Source organism: Neomonachus schauinslandi, chromosome 10, assembly GCF_002201575.2.
Source record: "Neomonachus schauinslandi chromosome 10, ASM220157v2, whole genome shotgun sequence".
Lineage (NCBI taxonomy): Eukaryota > Metazoa > Chordata > Mammalia > Carnivora > Phocidae > Neomonachus > Neomonachus schauinslandi.
The window spans coordinates 76,007,471-76,027,313 of NC_058412.1; the positions used below are offsets into that span (position 1 = coordinate 76,007,471).

General features: G+C 52.1%; 2 protein-coding genes across 2 annotated transcripts in view; both read left to right on the forward strand.

Annotated features, from left to right (window-relative positions):
• The window catches only part of CNNM4 (cyclin and CBS domain divalent metal cation transport mediator 4), a 27,423-nt gene extending 11,458 nt beyond the window's left edge, over nucleotides 1-15,965 (forward strand). Inside the window, exons 2-7 of the mRNA XM_021701130.1 lie at nucleotides 4,977-5,120; nucleotides 5,480-5,614; nucleotides 7,202-7,371; nucleotides 7,672-7,768; nucleotides 12,879-13,060; nucleotides 13,357-15,965. Of these exons, the coding sequence (XP_021556805.1) occupies nucleotides 4,977-5,120; nucleotides 5,480-5,614; nucleotides 7,202-7,371; nucleotides 7,672-7,768; nucleotides 12,879-13,060; nucleotides 13,357-13,554 (926 nt within the window). The 3' untranslated portion in view covers nucleotides 13,555-15,965. The remainder of the gene's footprint in view (nucleotides 1-4,976; nucleotides 5,121-5,479; nucleotides 5,615-7,201; nucleotides 7,372-7,671; nucleotides 7,769-12,878; nucleotides 13,061-13,356) is intronic.
• A 3,352-nt stretch (nucleotides 15,966-19,317) lies between these two features.
• Nucleotides 19,318-19,843, forward strand: part of CNNM3 (cyclin and CBS domain divalent metal cation transport mediator 3) — a 15,881-nt gene continuing 15,355 nt past the window's right edge. Inside the window, exon 1 of the mRNA XM_044919019.1 lies at nucleotides 19,318-19,733. Coding sequence (XP_044774954.1) covers nucleotides 19,318-19,733 — 416 coding nt within the window. The remainder of the gene's footprint in view (nucleotides 19,734-19,843) is intronic.

The window sequence follows — 19,843 nt, forward strand, 5'->3', positions numbered from 1 at the left end:
AGGGAGAAGCAGGCTCCCAAGGAGCAGGAAGCCCGATGCGGGACTCGATCCCAGGACCCCGGGATCATGACCTGAGCCGAAGGCAGACGCTTAACCGTCTGAGCCACCCAGGCACCCTATACCACATCTTCTTTATCCATTCATCTGTCGATGGACATCTTGGCTCTTTCCACAGTTTGGCTATTGTGGACATAGCTGCTATAAACATCGGGGTGCACGTACCCCTTCGGATCCCTATTTTTGTATTTTTGGGGTAAATACCCAGTAGTGCAATTGCTGGATCATATGGTAGCTCTATTTTCAACTTTTTGAGGAACCTCCATACAGTTTTCCAGAGTGGCTGCACCAGCTTGCATTCCCACCAACAGTGTAGGAGGGTTCCTAGAAACTTCTTAATTACTAAAATTCAAAAGAATTCTTCTAGTCTTCACCCCTTTCCCCCTTTGCATTGATTACATTTCTCCTAAGGAAACGTGTGAACTGAGTCATTCATTCCACAAATATCCATCCATTAAACACTTGCTGTGTGCCACTCACCATTCTGAGTTTTGGGGACACAGACTAAAGCCCCTGCTGTGATGCAGCTCAAAATCTAGCAGAAGACGGGCCATAAACGATAAATAGAATGAATAAGCATATTATATCATGTATTTTAGGTGCTTTTTTTTTTTTTAAAGATTTTATTTATTTATTTGAGAGAGAGAGAATGAGAGACAGAGAGCATGAGAGGGAGGAGGGTCAGAGGGAGAAGCAGACTCCCTGCCGAGCAGGGAGCCCGATGCGGGACTCGATCCCGGGACCCCAGGATCATGACCTGAGCCGAAGGCAGTCGCTTAACCAACTGAGCCACCCAGGCGCCCTATTTTAGGTGCTTTAATGACTAGGGTTGGGGTGCTGGAGGAGGGGTCACAGTTTTAAGGGCCACATTTGGACAAAGACCTCAAGTGGCGGGGGCAAGCTACCCAGTTATGTGGGGCAGGAGCAAGCCAGGCAAAGGGAGCAGCCTCTTGTATGAGGAACAGCAAGGAGGCCTGTGGCTGCCCTGAGCGCTGGAGAGAAAGGAGTAGGGACAGGAGAGGGTCAGCATCAAGGGCCCTGAGACCGGAGCCACTGTGGGGGGTGGGGCTTTTCCTTGCAGTGAGTCAAGGAGCCGCTTGGAGGTACTTGGTGGGGCATGAGGTGACCTGACTGTGCCCCTCCTGCTGCTGTGTTGAGAGCCAGCCCGGGCTCGGGGATAAAGCAGGGAGCTGACCAGAGGCTAGTCTAGCTGTGTGGATGAGGACGAGGTGATGTAGCCCAGACTGATAGTAGCAGTGGAAGCCACCAGAAGTGGCTGGAGTCTAGGTGTCCAATGCAGGCAGAACTGGCGGGATCTGATGGAAGGGTTGGATAGAGAAGGGTAGAGAAACAGAGGAGGCGCAGTTCACTCCCCCGTGGCCTGATCTACTGGACAGACAGAGATGAGGAAGGCTGGGCGGGGAAAGGGCAGGAACTTGGTTTGGGCCATGTGGAGTTCAAGGTGTTAGGCATCCGGAGGAGCTGGCTCGCTGTCAGCCTGCAGTTGGGTATAGAGTTTGGAGGATGCAGGACAGGGATGGGCCCCAAGTGTTTATTTGAGACACCTTGACATACAGTTTGTATTTAAAGTCATGAGGCAAGGGACCAGGTCCAAGGACTGAGCCGTGGGACCCTCTCACATAAAGAGGTCAGGGAGAAGGAGCAGCCCCTGAGGCCAGAGGAACACCAGGAGAGCTGTGTGCCTGAAGCCAAGGAGAGGGAGGGTTTCCAGGAAGCGGGAGAGAGTGACCCCTGGTCAGCAGCTGCAGCCTGAGCATGAAACCCCACCACTGGAGGTCAGTGGTGACCTTGGCAAGAGAGGTTCTCTGGCCAAGGAGGAGAATCTCTGGCCCAGCCCTCTCCTGCACCCTCCAAACTCTATACCCAACTGCTAAGAACATTAAAAAAAAAAAAAAAAAGCCCCCTCCGGGCAGAGAAATTAGAAAAAGGCAAACGCAGTTCAGAGTCCCATGGCTGGGCCAGCAGAGGGTAACCTACTGTCCCCCAGCCCAGCACCTGTGTGTGGGGCCCCAGCTAGCCAGCCACAGTCAGCGCCCCACACTGGGCTCTCAGCGCGCCGAGCAAGGCTGACTGTGGGCGGTGTCCCGGGTTTGGACACCTACAAGTTCCCTGTCTCTAGAGGGCGCCCGCACGCACCACTGATGCCACACACAAAGGATCCTCAGAGAGAGGGCTGGAGGGCTGAGAGTGGCGGCAAGATTGGGCTCAAGGAATCAGCTCATTTCCTCTGCAGGACGGATGTTTCTATCCTTTAGAGAAGCCACCAGCCTTTCCCGGTGTGGCCCAGCGCGACCCCTGACTGTGTGTCAGGATTTGTTGTGAGCCCGTGGTTAACTGGAGGTTTGGTGGGGAGGAGGACGTTTTTCTCAGGTTATTGAAGCTGTGTCTCTTCTGCGTAGGGGCTCTGACTTCTGGGCTCTGAGCAAGGCTCTGCTGACTGAGCCACCTTCAGACACATCCCATTCCCCGGGACTTAGTCTGTGCCAGTTGAGGCACAGAGGGTCCTTGCTCACCCTAGACTCTCGCTAGTTTCCCTTTGTGTGTTCCCCTTATTTTTGTTTTCCCCCTGATTTTTTTCTCAATTAAAAAAATTCTAGAGTTGGGGCACCTGGGTGGCTCAGTTGGTTGAGCGACTGCCTTCGGCTCAGGTCATGATCCTGGAGTCCCGGGATCGAGTCCCACATCAGGCTCCCTGCTCAGCAGAGAGTCTGCTTCTCCCCCTAACCCTCCCCCCTCTCATGCTCTCTCTATCTCATTCTCTCTCTTAAATAAATAAATAAAATCTTAAAAAAAAAAAATTCTAGAGTAAAACCTGCCCATCGAATAGAACAATGTTAGAAGGAGCCAGAGTAAGGAGGGGTAGTAGGGCCCCTCCCCCAAGCTCTACTTAACGCGGGAGGAGACCACTGTTACCTCTTCTATGCATTTCAAGGCAGTTCAGCATCTCCCCCAGCTCCCCGAGTCTCTGCAGAGGCAGCGGGCACCATGCAGTCTGTCCCTCTGCTTGCTCTTCCACCAGCAGCCTGTGTTGGGCTTCATTCCACGTTCTGTCCATTCAGCCTGCTGCCTTTTCCCCAGAGCAGTGGTGGCCCCCCTCAGTACTCCTGGTCCATTGCTATTGATTTAGGTGGTTTCTGGTTTGAGGTTGTTAAAAACAATGTTCTTCTGTTGAACCTCTTTGCTTCTGTGTCTTCCTGCTTTGGAGAAGATTATATCTAACTTCCTACCAGTGGAATTTCTGAGTCCAAGGTTAGGGACCTTTCGTTTTGAGTCATGCTGCCAGATTGGCCTCTTGAAGTGCGCCCGTTTACCTGCCCATCATCCCGAGGACCTGTGAGGGCATGCTTGTTTCGCTTGTTTCCCCCAACACTGGGCATTACCGGTCTTAGAGCGTGCCAGTCTGGAAGGTGGTAAAAGCTTCCCACCTGATGGCATAGTTTAGCCGACTGCCTTAGACCACGGAGAGCATTGTTTCTCTCTTTAGAAGGCACTCTTGGGTGGGCAGCCTCCAGCAGGCAGAGCAGAGAGGCCTGGGGGGCCAGACCCCAGGGTCCTGGCTCTGAGTAGCTGCTGCCCGCTGGAGGCCCTTGATGGGTCTCTTGTTCTAGTTGGCTCACGTCTAGAAGACACCGGAAAGTCTTTGATCAAGTCTAGCCATGGTTCTGTCTAGGTCTGGTCTAGGTGCATAGTTCTAGCAAGGTGCTGAAAGTTTTTTGACCACAACTCGGAGCTGGAGATGAGTGTATCACAGTGACTGGCATGTGATAGTGAAAGTTGCACAAAACAGTACCCCCCCCATCACATGTGTCGTACTCTGATATCTTTCTCCTTTATTTTATTTTTTTAAATGCTGGTCCTGAGAACTGGCACCTCTCTGGAGTTCTGAGGAGCACATCCTGGGGTTGGGGGATCTGCAGTGGCCTTGGAGCCTTGGAAAATGCCCTCTACAGAGAAGTCCTTCGATGGGGCCCTCAGACTTGGTTGTGAAGGGGAAGCTGCCCAGGAGACCCTGGCTTGACCTTCTCAGCTCTCCCAGGGTTTTTTCCCTTAGGCTGCTCCAAACCTGTGTCCCTGTGTGGGGTACACAGTTCCATCCAAACTGAAGTGCAGGCCAAGCCTTGGCTGTCTCCCTCCTGTCACGCACTGGAATGAGGGGCACAGGAACAGGATAGAAACCCGGAAGGAGGGCCTGGAAAGCCCTGCCCCCCCCCCCCCCCCCCCCAGCCCCCTGACAAAGCTTCTGTGGAGGGTCCCTCCTCCCCTCCCTCTGCCTTCTGACTTTCTCTTGCTTTAGGTTGAAGCGGTGGCCCTTCTCTAATTATAGTACTTGCCTGGCCTAATTACAGCCTGGGCTAATTTGTTAATGGTTTTGGGAACTGAGAGCCTTTGCCTTGGGCAGTATCACGGCCCCTGGGTACATGCTGGGGCCTTTGCCAAGGAGAGCAGGGTGAAGGAATGTGAGTGGCCCTGGAGGCCCCGTGGGCAGTGTGGGCCGTCTGAGGAGCCCCATGTCCAGTTGGCGCATACACATCTCCAACCGATGGCTCACTGTCCACAGGTTGTCATTGTGGGTCTTTCCCTTCTCCAGGACTCTCAGGAGACCCTGATACATGGCACCAGGCAGGACCTTGCCATTTTCATTCTAATGAAACAAAAGGTCTTTAATGAAATGCCTTTAATGAAATGAAAGGTCTTTAATTAAAAAAAATACTTTTGGCTTTCCTTTTCATAAAAGCCGTATCTGTTTGCAGCAGAAACTTCAGGAAATACAGAAAAGGGGAAAAAAAACCACCCATGACCCCACCCCAGTGACTCATGACCCCAAATGTGTTAACATTTTGGTGGCGGTGTCTCATGACTGGGCCCTTTGCTCTTGTCTGACTCATTGCATCTCCCAGGGAAGTCCCACCTGGCCATCGTGCAGAAGGTGAACAACGAGGGTGAGGGTGACCCCTTCTACGAGGTGCTGGGCCTGGTCACGCTGGAAGACGTCATTGAGGAGATCATCAAGTCTGAGATCCTGGACGAGTCGGATATGTACAGTGAGTTCCAATCTTTCCATTGTCTGAAACCCCTTGCCTGCTTATTCCCTGGGTGTCCCTAGGTGGGAAGGCCACAGTGCAGGGATGTGGGAGGCCCGGCACCCTGAGGCCCAGGAACTGGATGCCTCACACTGGCCAGGGTGAGCAGCGGGCTCGCCCCTCAGATCAGTGAAAGCAGGCCACCTTTGTTCCCCCTGGCGTTGTGCCTCGGCATCGAGCCAGGGACGCCGCCTTGATGCAGACACTGCTGCTTGTGTGTGGAAGAGGGGACTGCAGAGCTGGGAGCTGGCGGGCAGGTTCTAGTCTGTTCCGGAGTCATCAGGGACAGTGTTCTCAGTTCTAGATTCTTTCTCTCACAGCTGACAACCGAAGCCGGAAACGAGTATCTGAGAAGAACAAACGTGACTTCTCAGCCTTCAAAGATGCTGACAATGAGCTCAAGGTGAAAATTTCACCTCAGCTACTTCTGGCTGCTCATCGCTTCCTGGCCACGGGTAAGAGCAAGAGGAGGGCCCTCAGGTGTTGGTGGGATACAGTCCCGGAGGGGGCCTTCTGGGTCTCTGGCTACTTCTTCCCATGGCACAAGGGCTATGGCAGGTGAAAGGTGCAGGGAAAACATGGCTGCCTCTGAAAGGGGGCGAGGCGGCTTCCCTCCATCCCTGGGGTGCTCCTTGTGGTTTGTTTTCTCTGTTGATGGGTAGTCATTGCAAACTTCTAGGAAGCATTCAAGTTCTGAAAATAACCACTGGGAGAGGGGGGAGGCCAAAAAAAAAAAAAAAGAACCACTGGGAGTACCTGAGGTGGGCACTGGGGATCCCCTGGATGCTGGGGAGCAGGAGGGAGAAAGAGGCCCTTCCACATGGCGTGGGTCCATAGCGCTTGTCTTGACTCATGTACTCAGAGCCTGAATCCAGCTCTGTTCTCGTCACTGCCCCCTCCCCTCTGCCTGTATACGCTGGGGCCAGCAGGACTTCACCTCTAGATCAATGACATTCCTCTCTTCTCACCCCTGATTCAAAGCCCCTTTGGGAACCTGGGTGATTGATTTGAAAAGCTCCTGCCTATTCCTTCCGTCCCCCCAAATCTGACTTTCTTCCCAACCCTCACTTGCTAAAGGGTGTTAATTCTTTATTTTTCCTGCCAGGATATTGATGATGGTGCTAATGATAATAATGATGGTAACATTTATGAAGCACTTTCCATATGCCAAGCATGTGTCTAAGTGCTTTACATGTATTATCCCCTTTAACCTACCATGACCCTACCAAGTGTATTTTGTTGTTGTTTTGTTTTTTAAGGAGTCTCTATACCCAACACGGGGCTCTAACTTGCGACCTCGAGATCAAGAGTCATATGTTCTACTGACTAAGCCAGCCAGGCGCCCCAACCCTATGAAATTTTTTCTTTTTTTTTAAGAGTTATTTATTTCAGTGGTGCCTGGGTGGCTCAGATGGTTAAGCATCTGCCTTCGGCTGAGGTCATGATCCCAGGGTCCTGGGATCGAGTCCCACATCGGGCTCCTTGCTCGGCAGGAAGCCTGCTTCTCCCTCTCCTTCTACTGCTCCCCCTGCTTGTGCTCTCTCGCTCTCTCTGTCAAATAAATAAATAAAATCTTTAAAAAAAAAAGAGTTATTTATTTCAGAGAGAGAGAGAGAGCGTGAGCAGAGGGAGAAGAGGGAGAGGAAGAGACTCTCAAGCGGGCTGCAGAGCCCAATGCAGCCTTGATCTCATCACCCCGAGATCATGACCTGAGCCGAAACCAAGAGTCAGATGCTTAACCGATTGAGCCACCCAGGTGCCCAACCCTATGAAGTTTTTAATCCCATTTTACAGATGAGGAAACTGAGACACAGGTTAAGTAATTGGCCCAAGGTCATGCACTGTCAGCGTAGGAACCACCATTCCAGCCTAGGCAGGCAGACCCGAGTCTAACCAGTCTGGATCCAAGGGGTGCTGCTTTCCCACGAGGTGCAGAACCGAAGGGAAGGGGGGCCTGGGCAGTGAGCAAGCACAGTGACTGTGTTCCCGGTGCTGCCCGCCCAGGGCCCCCTGTGAAGTCTTCTTCTTCTCTCTTCCTACAGAGGTTCCCCAGTTCAGCCCCTCTCTAATATCAGAGAAAATCCTGCTTCGGCTGCTCAAGTACCCAGATGTCATTCAGGAACTCAAGTTTGACGAGCACAACAAATACTACATCCGCCATTACCTGTACACCCGAAATAAGCCGGCTGACTACTTCATCCTCATCCTGCAGGTGAGCAGCCTGCTCCATGCCTGCCCTCCTGTGCCCACTCTGCCCTCTTCACCTGCTGAGATGGCTGGGGGATGCAGGGCTTTCCTGCGTGTGGCCTGCCCCTGAGCCTCTGCTCCCCCTTTGCCTGTCCTCTTCTTGAGAGGCTACCCTGGAGCCTCCAGGTCAGGGCCCCTGAGCTCGTCAGGGCTCTGGAACCAACTCTTCCTCGCCCTCACTTCTCCCTCTTGCCTCGTCCTTTTTTTCCTTCAGTTGAGCTTTCCTTCTCAGCCTGTTTGTCACCCTGACCCTGTGTTCTTCCAGGGGAAGGTGGAGGTGGAGGCCGGGAAGGAGAACATGAAGTTTGAGACAGGCGCCTTCTCCTACTATGGGACCATGGCCCTGTCCTCGCCCACCTCTGGTGAGTCACTGGGCTGCCTCCGTGCTGCCCTCCAGTGTACCTGGTTGGGGGGGACCATGGGGAGTAAGGACGTGTCGGGGAGCCCCGGAAAGCTGACAGCATGTGGTTGTGATAGGAAGCAAGAAGCCCGACTGGCCTTGGAGCAGGGAGGATGTACGACAGCAGACTGGGCCAGCTGGTCTAGTAGCCGTAGCAGCGGGAAGAATGAGAGAAGGCAGGTGGACGGAGGCTACAGGGTCTTGCTCACGGAGACGGGGGCAGGGGAATTGAGGTGGGGAGTGAGGGCGTCCAGGGTGTCCATGGCCAGGAGTCAGGCCAGGGCCTGTTTACCAGGCAGGGTGCAGATGGGCTTGGCTTTTCAGGGGGCTTAGCTACTGCCTTTTGGTTAAGGGCTGGTTCTGATGGCATAAAGGGACTTGGGGCAAAGAGGGGACTGGACACACCCTCCAGGAGAGGTTGTGGGAAGTCCAGGGAAGGGCCGCTCTGGTCACTGTGGTGCTTTCTGCTTCTCTAGTCCTGGGTGGCTCAGGCTCCTGTTGCCAGGGGGCCTTGTGGCCGGAGTGGGCACCAGATCAGCTCCTTGCTAGTTGCATGGCCCCTTTGAGCCTTGAGTGGGGCCCTGGGTTGCTGCAGGCTGGAAAGTGAAAGTCCACTTTGTGGCTGGAGGACAGGCCACACACTGATGTGTGTGTGTGGCTCGTGGAGAGCCTCTGTGCTATGCCTGTTTCTGTCCTTTGACAAAGAGGACCCTGTGTGCAGGGGGCCAGGACACCCCGGTATACTGATACAGCTCAGCTTATCCACTGGCGTGACACAGCTCTGCCCCTCTCCTAGCAGGAGCAGGCTCCAGGAAGGAAGCAGTGGGGAGACAAGGCTCCAGAGCTGGGTTTTGGCGCAGGGGGCCCCTGCTTGGATGCCTTGGACCTAGGGAGGACTTCTCGGCCCCTCCCAAGAGCACCTCTCGCCAGCCAGCCGGGGGAAATCTTGTCTAGAAGGGCACATGGTCATGGGACATTTCTTCCAGGCACTTTTTCTCTGCAGCAATGCCTCAGAAGCTTGGGCCAGGGTCCTTGGCTCTGTCCTTTGACCTGGAGGCACTCCTGGAGGTCCCACTTGAAGTGGCCAGAAGGGAGAGATGATTTCGGCGGGGGGGGGGGGGGGGGGGCTATGGCTTCATTGTGGGAGCCTCTGCCCCTCTTTGAGCAGGGCTCATTGGTCTGCTCCCTCCCCATCAGAGCCATGTCCCCCTTTCCATTGTGCCCCCTCTCTGCCCAAGGGAGACTGGCCCCCAGCAGGTCTGCTTCTCCATCCTGTTCCTGTGGCTCCATGTTCTGCCGCCTCACCCTACCCATCGCTGACCTTTTCCTCTTTTGCTCCAGTGCCTTCAACCCAGGTCGGGTGTCCGCCTGGCAAGCGGAACTCCCTGCTCTCCTGGCTCTCAGGTAACACGGCATGGCTGGAGAAGTTTGCACTGCCACCTATCGCCTGAGCCCACATACCACAGCTCTATTAACCTCACCCAGCAGCCACTGGGGCTCCCCCCTCGCATCTCGGGCCATTCCACCCGTTCACACTTGTGGGCCAGCCTGATTTGCACCGGCTCTGCTTGGCCTCAGGCCCAGTTACTGGGTGGCTTTGCCCTGGTCCTGGAAGGGCCTCTCCAAAGGTCCTCAGTCCTTGAGAAGACACAGACACACGTGCACATGTGCGCGCGCGCACACCAACACACAGCTCGAGTGGGAAGGGAGGGTTGCTTCTGGCCAGGCCGAGTGAGCCCAGCTGTTCCGCACCCCCTGATCAAGGCCACTCACAAATATCAGAATGCCTTGTCATCTCATCAGCTGTCTCTAAAAAACTTTCCTCCTTTCTTCACAGGCTTTGCTCTTCATTCTGTTGCTGCTGGTGTCTGCCTGCCAGGGGGAGGCAGCCGCCGGGCATCAGAAGTGCGGCCCCGGGCAGACGGCCCCGTGTGAATGCTGTCTCTGCACTTGGCTAGCTAAAATGCTTCCGGGAGCTGACTTCCTCTCAGTCTTTCGTTCCCTCTTGTGTAATGGGAACAATAGATGTGCCCACTTCTTAGAATTGTCAGGAGCAGTGAGAGACTGGGTATGAAATGTTCGGGTAGAGCTCAGTTTTTATTTCTGTTTTTCTCTCGATTACAACTAAACTGTGACATTCCAGTCAGAGAGTATTGAGGAAAAGGCCCAATGCCACATGCTGTTTCTGGCCTTTGATACATCACACTCCTGAGCCTTAGCCCAGGATTGCTGGTAACTGTGTTGGTTGACTCCGTTCACGGGACTCCCGTCCCACTTAATGGAGGTGGCAGGGGGTAGCAAAAGGTGCTGGTCTCCCCATCAGAATTCTGGCCTGGCCTGGTGAGCCCTGAGGAGGTTAAGTGCATTTATAAGTGCCTTTGAGCTCCAGTCTCCGTGTGTAACTTAAAAGAAGCTCCTGGGGCCCCAACAGTCCTAAACACCTATCACCAGAGTCCATCATTTCCCATTTTATATTCGTAGAGCTGGCTTTTTTCCTCCCTCTCCACTGTACCAAAGCACACTTTTCTCTTGATTCTCTTTAAAAAAAAAAGGTAAAAAGGTGACTTAGAAGTCACTCGTCCCTTTCAAACAGCCAGCTTTTGGTTGTGGTAGGAAGTGGGAAGCTGCTAACGGCCTTTGAGTGGATGACATCTGTGGACCATGTTGGTCTTCCTTGGCCAACACCTCAGCCTCCTTCTCTCTTCTGCTCTTGCTCTTGTTTCATAATGGCCAGGAGTTAATGCATCCATGGCTTGGATCCTGCTGTTTTTACCTAATAGAGGAGCAGAGATGCTTTTCCATCAGCTTTCTTGTTGGAGCCACACAGTGTTCCCCCAAGCACACGTGCCTTCATTTGTTATCCCCCCTTATGGACAGTCATTGGGGTCTGTGTTCTAAATAACACCATGATGTAAACCTCTTTATGAAAAAACTTTATCTGTGTTTAAGACTGTGTCCATAGGATATCCTTTCAGAAATAGAATTACCAAGTCATTTTTTACACATTTATTATTCTGTTTTATTTTTATTTTATTTTTTAAGGTTTAAATTAATTAATTTTTTATTTTTTTGAGAGAGCGAGTGAGCGAGCGCAGGGGAGGGGCGGAGGGGGAGAGAGAATCTTGAGCAGGCTCCATATCCAGTGTGGAGCCCAACGCTGGGCTCGATCTCATGACCCTGAGATCATGATCTGAGCCGAAATCACGAGTCAGATGCTTAACCAACTGAGCCACCAGGGCGCCCCGGATTTTATTTTTAAGTAATCTCCACACCCAGTGTGGGGCTCAAACTCACAACCTGGAGATCAAGAGTCACACGCTCCACAGCCTAAGCCAACCAGGCTCCCCTCATTGTTCTGTTTCAATCATAAAAGCAATATAGCTTATTTAGAAAATTGAGAAAAGGGGAAAAAGTCTTAAGAAAATTAAGAAGTATTGGGGTGCCTGGGTGGCGGAGTTGGTTAAGTGACCAACTCTTGGTTTCAGCTCAGGTCATGATCTCAGAGTCCTGGGATCAAGGTCTGCGTTGGGCTCTGCGCTCAGTGTGAGTCTGCTTGAGATTCTCTCCCTCTGCCCCTCCTGCTAGCGATGTCTCTCTCTCCATCTAAAATAAATAAATAAAACTTAAAAAAAAAAAGAAAATTAAGAAGTATCATAATTTCATTATTCAGAAACAAAGGTTTCGTCTTTTGGTGTATTTCTTTTTAGGGCCTCTATTTTTAAAAGGCCATATCACTAATTTGTGTTGTTTCTAAATTCAATTTCTGGAGTGTTAATAAGCATTAATTAAAAGCATTCCATCATCTTCCAAATGATTAATGTGAAATATTAGGTAATAGCCATAGTATTTGTGTTTCTTTTCTAGAACTTAATCAAAGGTGTTACTTGAGTTAGGATAAGTGACACACACACATGATCCTCTTAATGATTGTACACTGCCCAATAATAGACTATCCAGACTATATTTTCCTAGTTTTAGGAAGGAAACTCAAAGACAGGGTATTACTGAGTTCAATCTCAGTTAAAGCTGTATTGGTCACTCAGTCACCCAGATTCATTATGTTAGCTCTCTTCGGAGATGTTTGTTAAAATAGCTAACTTAGTAACTTAGTGCTCAACTAAGTAAATAAGCTTAGTCCACTTCCTGTTTGCTTAAAAGAAGCCAGCATGCCTTCACAATTAACTTCTTGTGTATTTCATTGTTTTCTAAGTGTTCTCAAAAATAAGAGCTAATGATGCACAGTATGTGTACAGTTCCTTTCTGAAAATAAGGAGTCTCCTCCTTCCTCATTTGCGATTGAGTCATCCCCTGTTCCTGACAAGGGGCTGCAGGAGGCCTTGTTGCCCCTGGGGGAGGAGGCGCCTCCACCACCACCCCGGGCTTTGCCTCAGGGCAGGGGGACTTGGACCAGGCTGGAGGAGCCAGCAGTGTGGGAGGCCTGGAGCTCTGGGAGCATGAGGCTCCTGGGAGAGGGACCGGCTGCCCCTGTCCCCCTTGTCAGACTGACGGGGGGCGGGGGGGCAGCAGACACACGTGGGCAGGTCTGTTCCACATAGAACGGGTCTTGTGCAGAACACACTTTTGACCTCTTGAAAGCAAGTTAAGATGTGAAAAGGGCATCATGTTGAGAGGTCTGTGTGGATGCGTCATGAGAGGATACAAGCTGTACGTTCTTCCTTTTAATGTAATTGACATGTATGCAGCATATGTCCCTTGATAACAAGCTGCTGTGGAGACAGGGACAGTGCCTGGTCTCCCGTGGAGGAGTAATCACTGTGTTGCCCTTGACTGATGACTTGTTGGGGACATGAGGGCTTCTGTAGACCTAAATTTTGTGTTTTTGGTTTTTGTTTTCTGCTTTGGTAGGCTTGTTAATACTGCACAACACCTCTAAACAAACTAACTCATTTGCTTTGATGAGGTCAGACCTTCTGCAGTTGCAGCTTGTTTGTCCTTAAGAACTGTTCCATTCCAGTGGGGGCCCCGCTCCCACGTGTCCACGGGACAGGTTAGACAAGAGGCTGTGAGGGGCACCGGGGGCTCCTGGCCTGACCGTGTGTCTCTCCCCACAGACCACTCCCCATCCCACCCTGCCACCCTCAGCCGCTCGGCCTCCCTTAGTTACCCGGACCGCACGGATCTCGCAAGTACAGCCACCTTGGCAAGCAGCACCAACCAGTTTGGCAGCTCCATCCTGGGCCAGTACATCTCTGACTTCAGTGTCCGGGCGCTCATGGACCTCCAGTACATTAAGGTGGGTGCTTCCTGCGTCTCTCCCTCTGGGCAGCGCTGTCTTCCTCGTCCTGGGTATTTGGATCACTCTGCCTCAGGAATCAGCAGCTTCTTTCTTTTTCATCCACCACACACAGCACAGAGGGCCCGGACCCGAGATGTGTGTCCTCCTTATTCGTGCTCCTCACTCTCTCCAGCTGGTCAAGTCCTCTCTTCTGGACCCCCAGCCCCAACCCTGGCTAGCACTGTTTCCCTGGGTCTTGGAAGGTTTGCCTCTCAGTCCCGACTCTCTGTGAACCTCATCCCTTCCTCCTGCAGATCACTCGGCAACAGTACCAGAATGGGCTCCTGGCCTCACGCATGGAGAACTGCCCTCAGTTTCCCCTGGATGGCTGCACCATCTGCACGGAGAACTTAGCCGGGAAGTCCGAGCTGCCCGTGGTAGATGAGACCACAACTCTTCTCAATGAGCGCAACTCTTTGCTGCACAAAGCTTCCCATGAGAGTGCCATCTGACAGGAGGGCCCGGGGTCCCCCGCCAGTCCCGCGGGGGTCTCCCCAGTGGGCCCACATGACGATAGGGAGCCTTTTAGGCCAGAAGGGGCACAGATAGCCTTTCTAACTGAGCAGCCAGATGGCCCCCAGAGTGTGGGGAGTTTTGGCTTCTGACAGGGACCTCTGAATAGCTCCAAATTAGCAGCTGCCCAGCCCTGGACTGGCAGGGCAGTGGGCCAGCTACCATGAGCAAGGCTGTTTTTTACTGAGAGAATTTCTGAACTAGGCTCACTGCTCCTCTTTTTAAATATTGTTTGGAGAAAGGAATGGGGAAGGGAAGACAGGGTTAAGGAACTTTATTTAAAACAACAAAAAAAAGTTTTTTCCACAAAAACTTTAATGAAAAGGGGTAGGGTTTCTCACCCCAGGAAGCAATAGCCATAATCTGCTCCCAGCCATGACCTTCTGGCTTATGTCCCTGATTCAGGGAGCCCACTCCTCCTCCTCCTCCTTGTCCTCCTCCAGAGTTGATATCCCAGAGGCCCACTGGAGGAAGGTTTTCTCTTGGGAGGAAGACAGTTCCTTCCAGGAAGCAAAGAACCAAGTAGCGCTGAGAACAACTGCCTGGACACATGCACTGAGGCTTGTCTGACGTTGCTGAGGCCGAGGGATTCTGGGTAACTGTGATGAGGGACATGGTACTCCCAGCTACAGAGAGGAGCACACCTACTCCTGTCAACTGCTGGATCCTGGAATTTCCTAGGACTCCGCTGATGGGCTCTCCTGGTGAGTTGGGCCAGGCTGAGGACTCTCACCCTTGTCTCTACTGGTTTGACTCAGAGTGTTAAGCAGGGTCTGACACTTTTAAGGTTGCTTACCCCTGCTCCCCAGGCCCTGCCCTTACTTTTACCAAAGGTTTCCCCTTAGGTGGGAGAACATCTACATTACGGGTGACTTGTCTGAGATACTCCTTTCAGTTCCAGGAGGGAACCTGGTCACGGGCATCTGTGTTGGTAGCAATTAAGACCATCCCCTTTCCCACCCCGCAGTGAAAGTCAAGTGTCAGTCACTGACCTATGAAAAGCCCCTCTTTCCAGACTCCCTACTTCTCATCCCAAAGCCCACTGCCTCTTGGGGATTGAGGACAGCAGGACACATAGGAAGCCAACCTAAGCAGGTTCTTCATGCCCTTTCCTCTGTGGCTGAGGCTTACCCAACCTTGTTCACATACCTAAAAAACCCAGGAAAGGATGTTTCCACCTAAAAGGCACACAACTGGCAGCCCTATTTCCCCCATCTTTGTAATCCTAGCCTGAGTTGTCATCCTGGCCTTTGCTGAAGCTAGTGGTACTGGATCCTGAGAGCTCCCCTGCCCCCCACATGAAATTCTGCCCCAGTGCCTTTTCCCTGGGGCTGAATGAGGCCCTGCTGCAGAGCCCCAGGCTTGCCACTGTTGGGGGGCTGTGGGCCTAAGGTCCATGTTGGCCCTTTTGTCGGGTCGAAAGGTTGCTGGGGGCCCAAGATCAGGTAGGGGAGACTCTGTACACCTTCCACCTAAGTAGTAGTTATTGACCCTTTCCTCAGCCAGTGACTTCTGTCACCCCAAGTGCTCTGTTCTTCAGGCGCCTGGAGAATCCTAGCTTTTGGGACCAGGAAGTGTCTGCACCAAGTACACTTGCCCCTGGCCGGTTCTGAAGTCTCCCCTAGTCACAGAATTTATTCCTCAAAGTCTGGAGAGAAGGTGGGGACACCCATAGGTTCTCAGTCATGAGGAAAAAAAACCCCACCAGACCTTTATACCCTGTGGGGGGAAACCCCTCAGTTTTCTACAGGAGCAGCTTGCTTTCCGAGTCCACATGGGAGCTTGCAAAGCTGTGTTCCTGAGAGACCTGAGTGCCAGGTGGGGCAAACCACATTGGCCTGAACCAAGTGAGTGTGTGAAGTAAAAGGAGCAGGTGCACACACTTCCACAGCTACCTCTTTGCACACACGGTTACCACCCAACAGATGGTCCTCCCTTTCCCCACTTATAATCACTTCTTGCAGAGGGTCATAATTATCTCCAAATATTACTGGTCCGATGACTTCCTCCTCCCAGTGCAATTTTTCACTTCCTATTCCAACCTCTGGTTCCTGGGCCGAGCTGTACCCTGGAACTGGCGCACCCCTGCGTGTCTTCCCATGTAAGGGAGACTGTCGCAAATGGCCTCCAAATGGGTAGGGAAGTCACAGCCACCATAGCGAATAACTCGTATTTATTTTGCATAAGATTTTAATTTGTATATTTTTGTGATTTATTTTGGCATTGTTATGAGTTTGACTCTCGGGGAGTTTTGTTGTTATGACTCTTGTGTCTTTTGTCACAAGACAATGATAATATTTGCTAAACAATATATGGAATTTATTTTTGATTGGTAATAAAAAATGAAATAGGAAGTCTTGGTGAGTGTACAATTTGCCTGTTTGAGTTCTGTCAGTATTCAGTACCTGTCGTAGAGATGGTGGCTGTGGTTGGCTGTCACCTATGACAGGGCAAGGGGCAAGTATTCTGGGACTGTTTTAACAGTAAAAAGGAAGCAGAAATGAAATTTACAAAATATATATAATCAAGGCTGTTGTCCCAGGAGCTAGAGAGTAGCAGCTGCTGTGAGATGGATGGGGCAAGTGTGCTCAGCTGCCACACTTAGGAATTTGTGAAAATGGACACCATAGTCTTCTGCCTGCAGGTACCAGACGGGGCGGTTAGAGGGGACAGATAGCCTCTCCTCTCCCCCCTGGGGGCTGAAGGAGAAAGGAGCCTGATCCAACAGGATGATCGCTTTGCTTCATAACATGCAGCTGCCTCCTTGTCCTTGCTCATGAGCTGGTGGTGGTCTCAAAGTTGGACAGCTCAACCCCTGAAGAGCCTACCTGAGAGTCCCCTCACTGCGTTCACTCCTGAGGTTTCTGTGTGCGGACTCGTGCGGTGCCCATAGGTACTGTGGCTACGGTGTGTAACAGAGTGTGCTGGGGCCAGGGGCCCAAGCAAGCCAGGCTTACCAAAGCAGACAAATTGGGGCTAATGTTTAAAAAAAGGGATGCACTTAGGGAGAAAAAAGGACATTGTAGATAAAATAACAGATGCAAAAGCAGGTGGACACAAGAATAAATTTCATCTGACTGTATGTTCCACACATGGGTAAGCCCCTGCTACATGCCAGGTGCCATCAACCCCTCTGAGTGTAGTGAGGAAGAGTCTCTGAGGGAGACAGGCACACCACGACCTTTTGATTTCCTTTCTCCTCCACATGGAACACTTCTTCCAAGTCTTTGTGAGGCTCACCCCCTCACTTCATCTAAGCTTCCGTTCAAATGTCACCTCCTTGGAGAAGACTTCCCTGGTCAGCGCATCTAAAACAGCATGGCCCCAATCCCTCTATCCATTTCCTTATCTTGCTTTGTTTTTCTCCATAGCGTTTATTGCCAGATATTAAAATGAGGATTTGTATATTGTCTGTTGTTCCCATGCTAGAACCTAAGCTCTGGCAGGGCAGGGCCTTTCTCATTCCCGCATAGCCCCAGCACTAGAATGGGTACCTGGTACATTGCAGGAAATACTTGTTGAATGAATGAATGAACGGGTCTTACAAAAAGGTGAATACTGGATGCTATTAGGGAAGAGCACATAGCTCCCATAACCTTGACCCAACCTAGTCAAGATGGTCGAGGAAGACCAGCTGGAGTAAGTGACAGTTGCAGACTTGAGAAATAAGCAAAAATTAGCCAGTGAAGTCACAATAGTTATGAGTTTAAAACTCAAGAATAAGTATTTAGGTGAAACATGGAAATGTCTTGAACCAAATGAGCAGTAAGGAAAATCGCCAAGGGAGGGTCAATGAGGGACCTGAAGGTCAAGTGGCATGTGTCTCCATTGACGCAATGACAACCCAGGGGATGGGGTTAAAGAATGGTGCAGAGCCAATGAAGAAAAAGAAGCTGGAGAAGTACTGTTCTTCAAGAGGCCTCTTCAAGAGGCCTCTATTGTTAACAGAAAATTCCTCCTTGAGCAGCTTTGCCCTACTGGATTCTTTCTGTCTTTGGGTATCCACAGTTTAAATGACCATTTGTGTTTCCAAGTGCGATCCAGTTGTCCTACCCAAAGATTTTCTCCAAAATATGGATTACTGGTTGTTTTCCAAGGGCACCTGAGACCAGATCCATACGGAGTTTTTCCTGTCTTTGCTCTGGAACTGTTCTTTGCTAATTAATAACTTTTCCAGGCATATAACTTCCAAGGATGTCATCCATTCTATTTCAATGTCAGCATTTTATCTGGACTTGGAGACAGAAGAGTGAACTAAAGGGGCTGAATCCATAGTTTTTTTTTTCTCTTCAAAGGAGGCATGCTGATCCAGTGGAAAGGCTCAGTAGTGTCATTATTGCTTCTGCTGGTGGCTTATTCTGTAATCTGCAAGTGAGGTGTAGCACCCTCTAGATGATAAAAACTGAAAACATGGAGACGTGGTTGGCCTAGTCACAGCGCTGAATTTACAATGTTGAAGAGACATTCTTAGCATCCTTTGAAGAGTTTTTCCACAAAGTATTTTTTCTTTTGGTCATTTGCCATGGATTTGCTCATTTTTGCACATTGCGTTCCACACATTTTACTTAATTGTGGCCACAGTGCCTATACTTTTTAGTATTTTCATGACCTAGCAAATGTATTTCCGTAGACTCTCTATGAAGATTTTAAATGACATGAATATGAGCACCCTTATCAAAAGTCTACTTTTGTTAGGAAATTTGAAAATACATAAAAACGTAAAGAAAATACAAAAACAATCTGGATCCCTGTAGAAAAAAGCCTTGTTAAGTTTGTTTCCTTCCAATCATACAGAGATAATACACAATGGGTGAAAAACATTCCATCCTGTCAAGACCGCCTCCCGGGCTGGTCTTGTCTTCTAAATAACTCTCTAGTAAGGATCCTCTTGAATAGTTCTTGTTGTTCCTGAGCAAGTATTTTCCCAAGGATTATCTGCTAGAAGTGGCGTGACCAGGTAACAGTAATTTCTGACAGAGCTGCCCTCTGCTAACGTGGCTAGGATGATGACCAGGCAGGTCGTGTTGGAATCCTGCATCCGTGCTAAGTCATGCTTCACTTTTCTCCTGTAAAAGTAGCTCTGAGGGTCCAATGAGGTAGTGATTTCGTGTGTTTACATAATTACCATCGTTCTCCCTGGCAGGAATGCAAGTTCCTTGAAGGCAAAGGGCTGTGTCTCACGTCCCCAGACCTATAGCACAGTCGGGCACAATCTCCAAGAAACTTGAGCTTCCCAACGTCCGGTCACCGGTTCTTTCAGCTCTCCTTGCCCCTAGGCCAGTGGTTCACGGGGCCCTTTCCAAAGAAACGGTACATCTGCCACACACTTGAAATCTCTGCCTGCAAGCCGCTCCGCTCCGCGCCCCGAGTCAGGGACTTCCCAGAGCACAAGTGCGGCATCCGGGCGTGCCGGCACGGCCTGTGGGAACCGGACGCCCAGCTCGCCGCTCCGCGCGTCCGGGCGCTGGCCACCTCTCGCCCTGGGAGTCACGGCCGAGCCCCGCAGGGCCGAGAGCCCCACGCCCCCGGCCCGCCCCGGGATCGCGCCGCCGCTTGTTTACTCCCCGGCGCAGCCTAGTCCGACCCTGGGGCCCGCCCTCGTCCGCTGGCTATTGGCGGAGGAGGCGCCAAGGCTAGAGACGATTGGTCCAGGGGAGGCGGAGGGGTAGGCTGCGCGGGAGGCCGAGAGGGGGCAGCAGGCGATGGCGGCGGCAGCGGCGGCGGGTCGTCTAGGCTGGTTGCTCGCCGCGCTGTGCCTGGGAAACGCCGCCGGAGAGGCGGCGTCGGGCCCGCGAGTGTTGGGCGTCTGTCTGGAGAAGGACGGAGCCGCGGACGCGGGGTGGGAGCGCGGAGGAGAGGTGCGGGCCGCACCGGAGGCCACCTTCCGCCTGCGCCTCTTCGGCTCCGGCTTGGCCAACAGCTCCTGGTCCTGGGTGGCCCCCGAGGGGGCGGGCTGCCCCGAGGGCGGGCCGGCCGCGTCTCCCGAGGAGGCGGCGGCCCCCACAGGCGAGTGGCGCGCACTGCTGCGCCTGCGCGCCGAGGCCGCGCGCCCGCACTCGGCGCTGCTGGCGGTGCGCGGGGAGCCGGACGGCTCGGCGGCCCGGGAGGCGGCGGCCCCAGCGGGCGAGTGGAGCGCGCTGCTGCGCCTGCGCGCCGAGGCCGTGCGCCCGCATTCGGCGCTGCTGGCCTTGCGCGTGGAGCCAGGCGGCTCGGCAGCCGAGGAGGCGG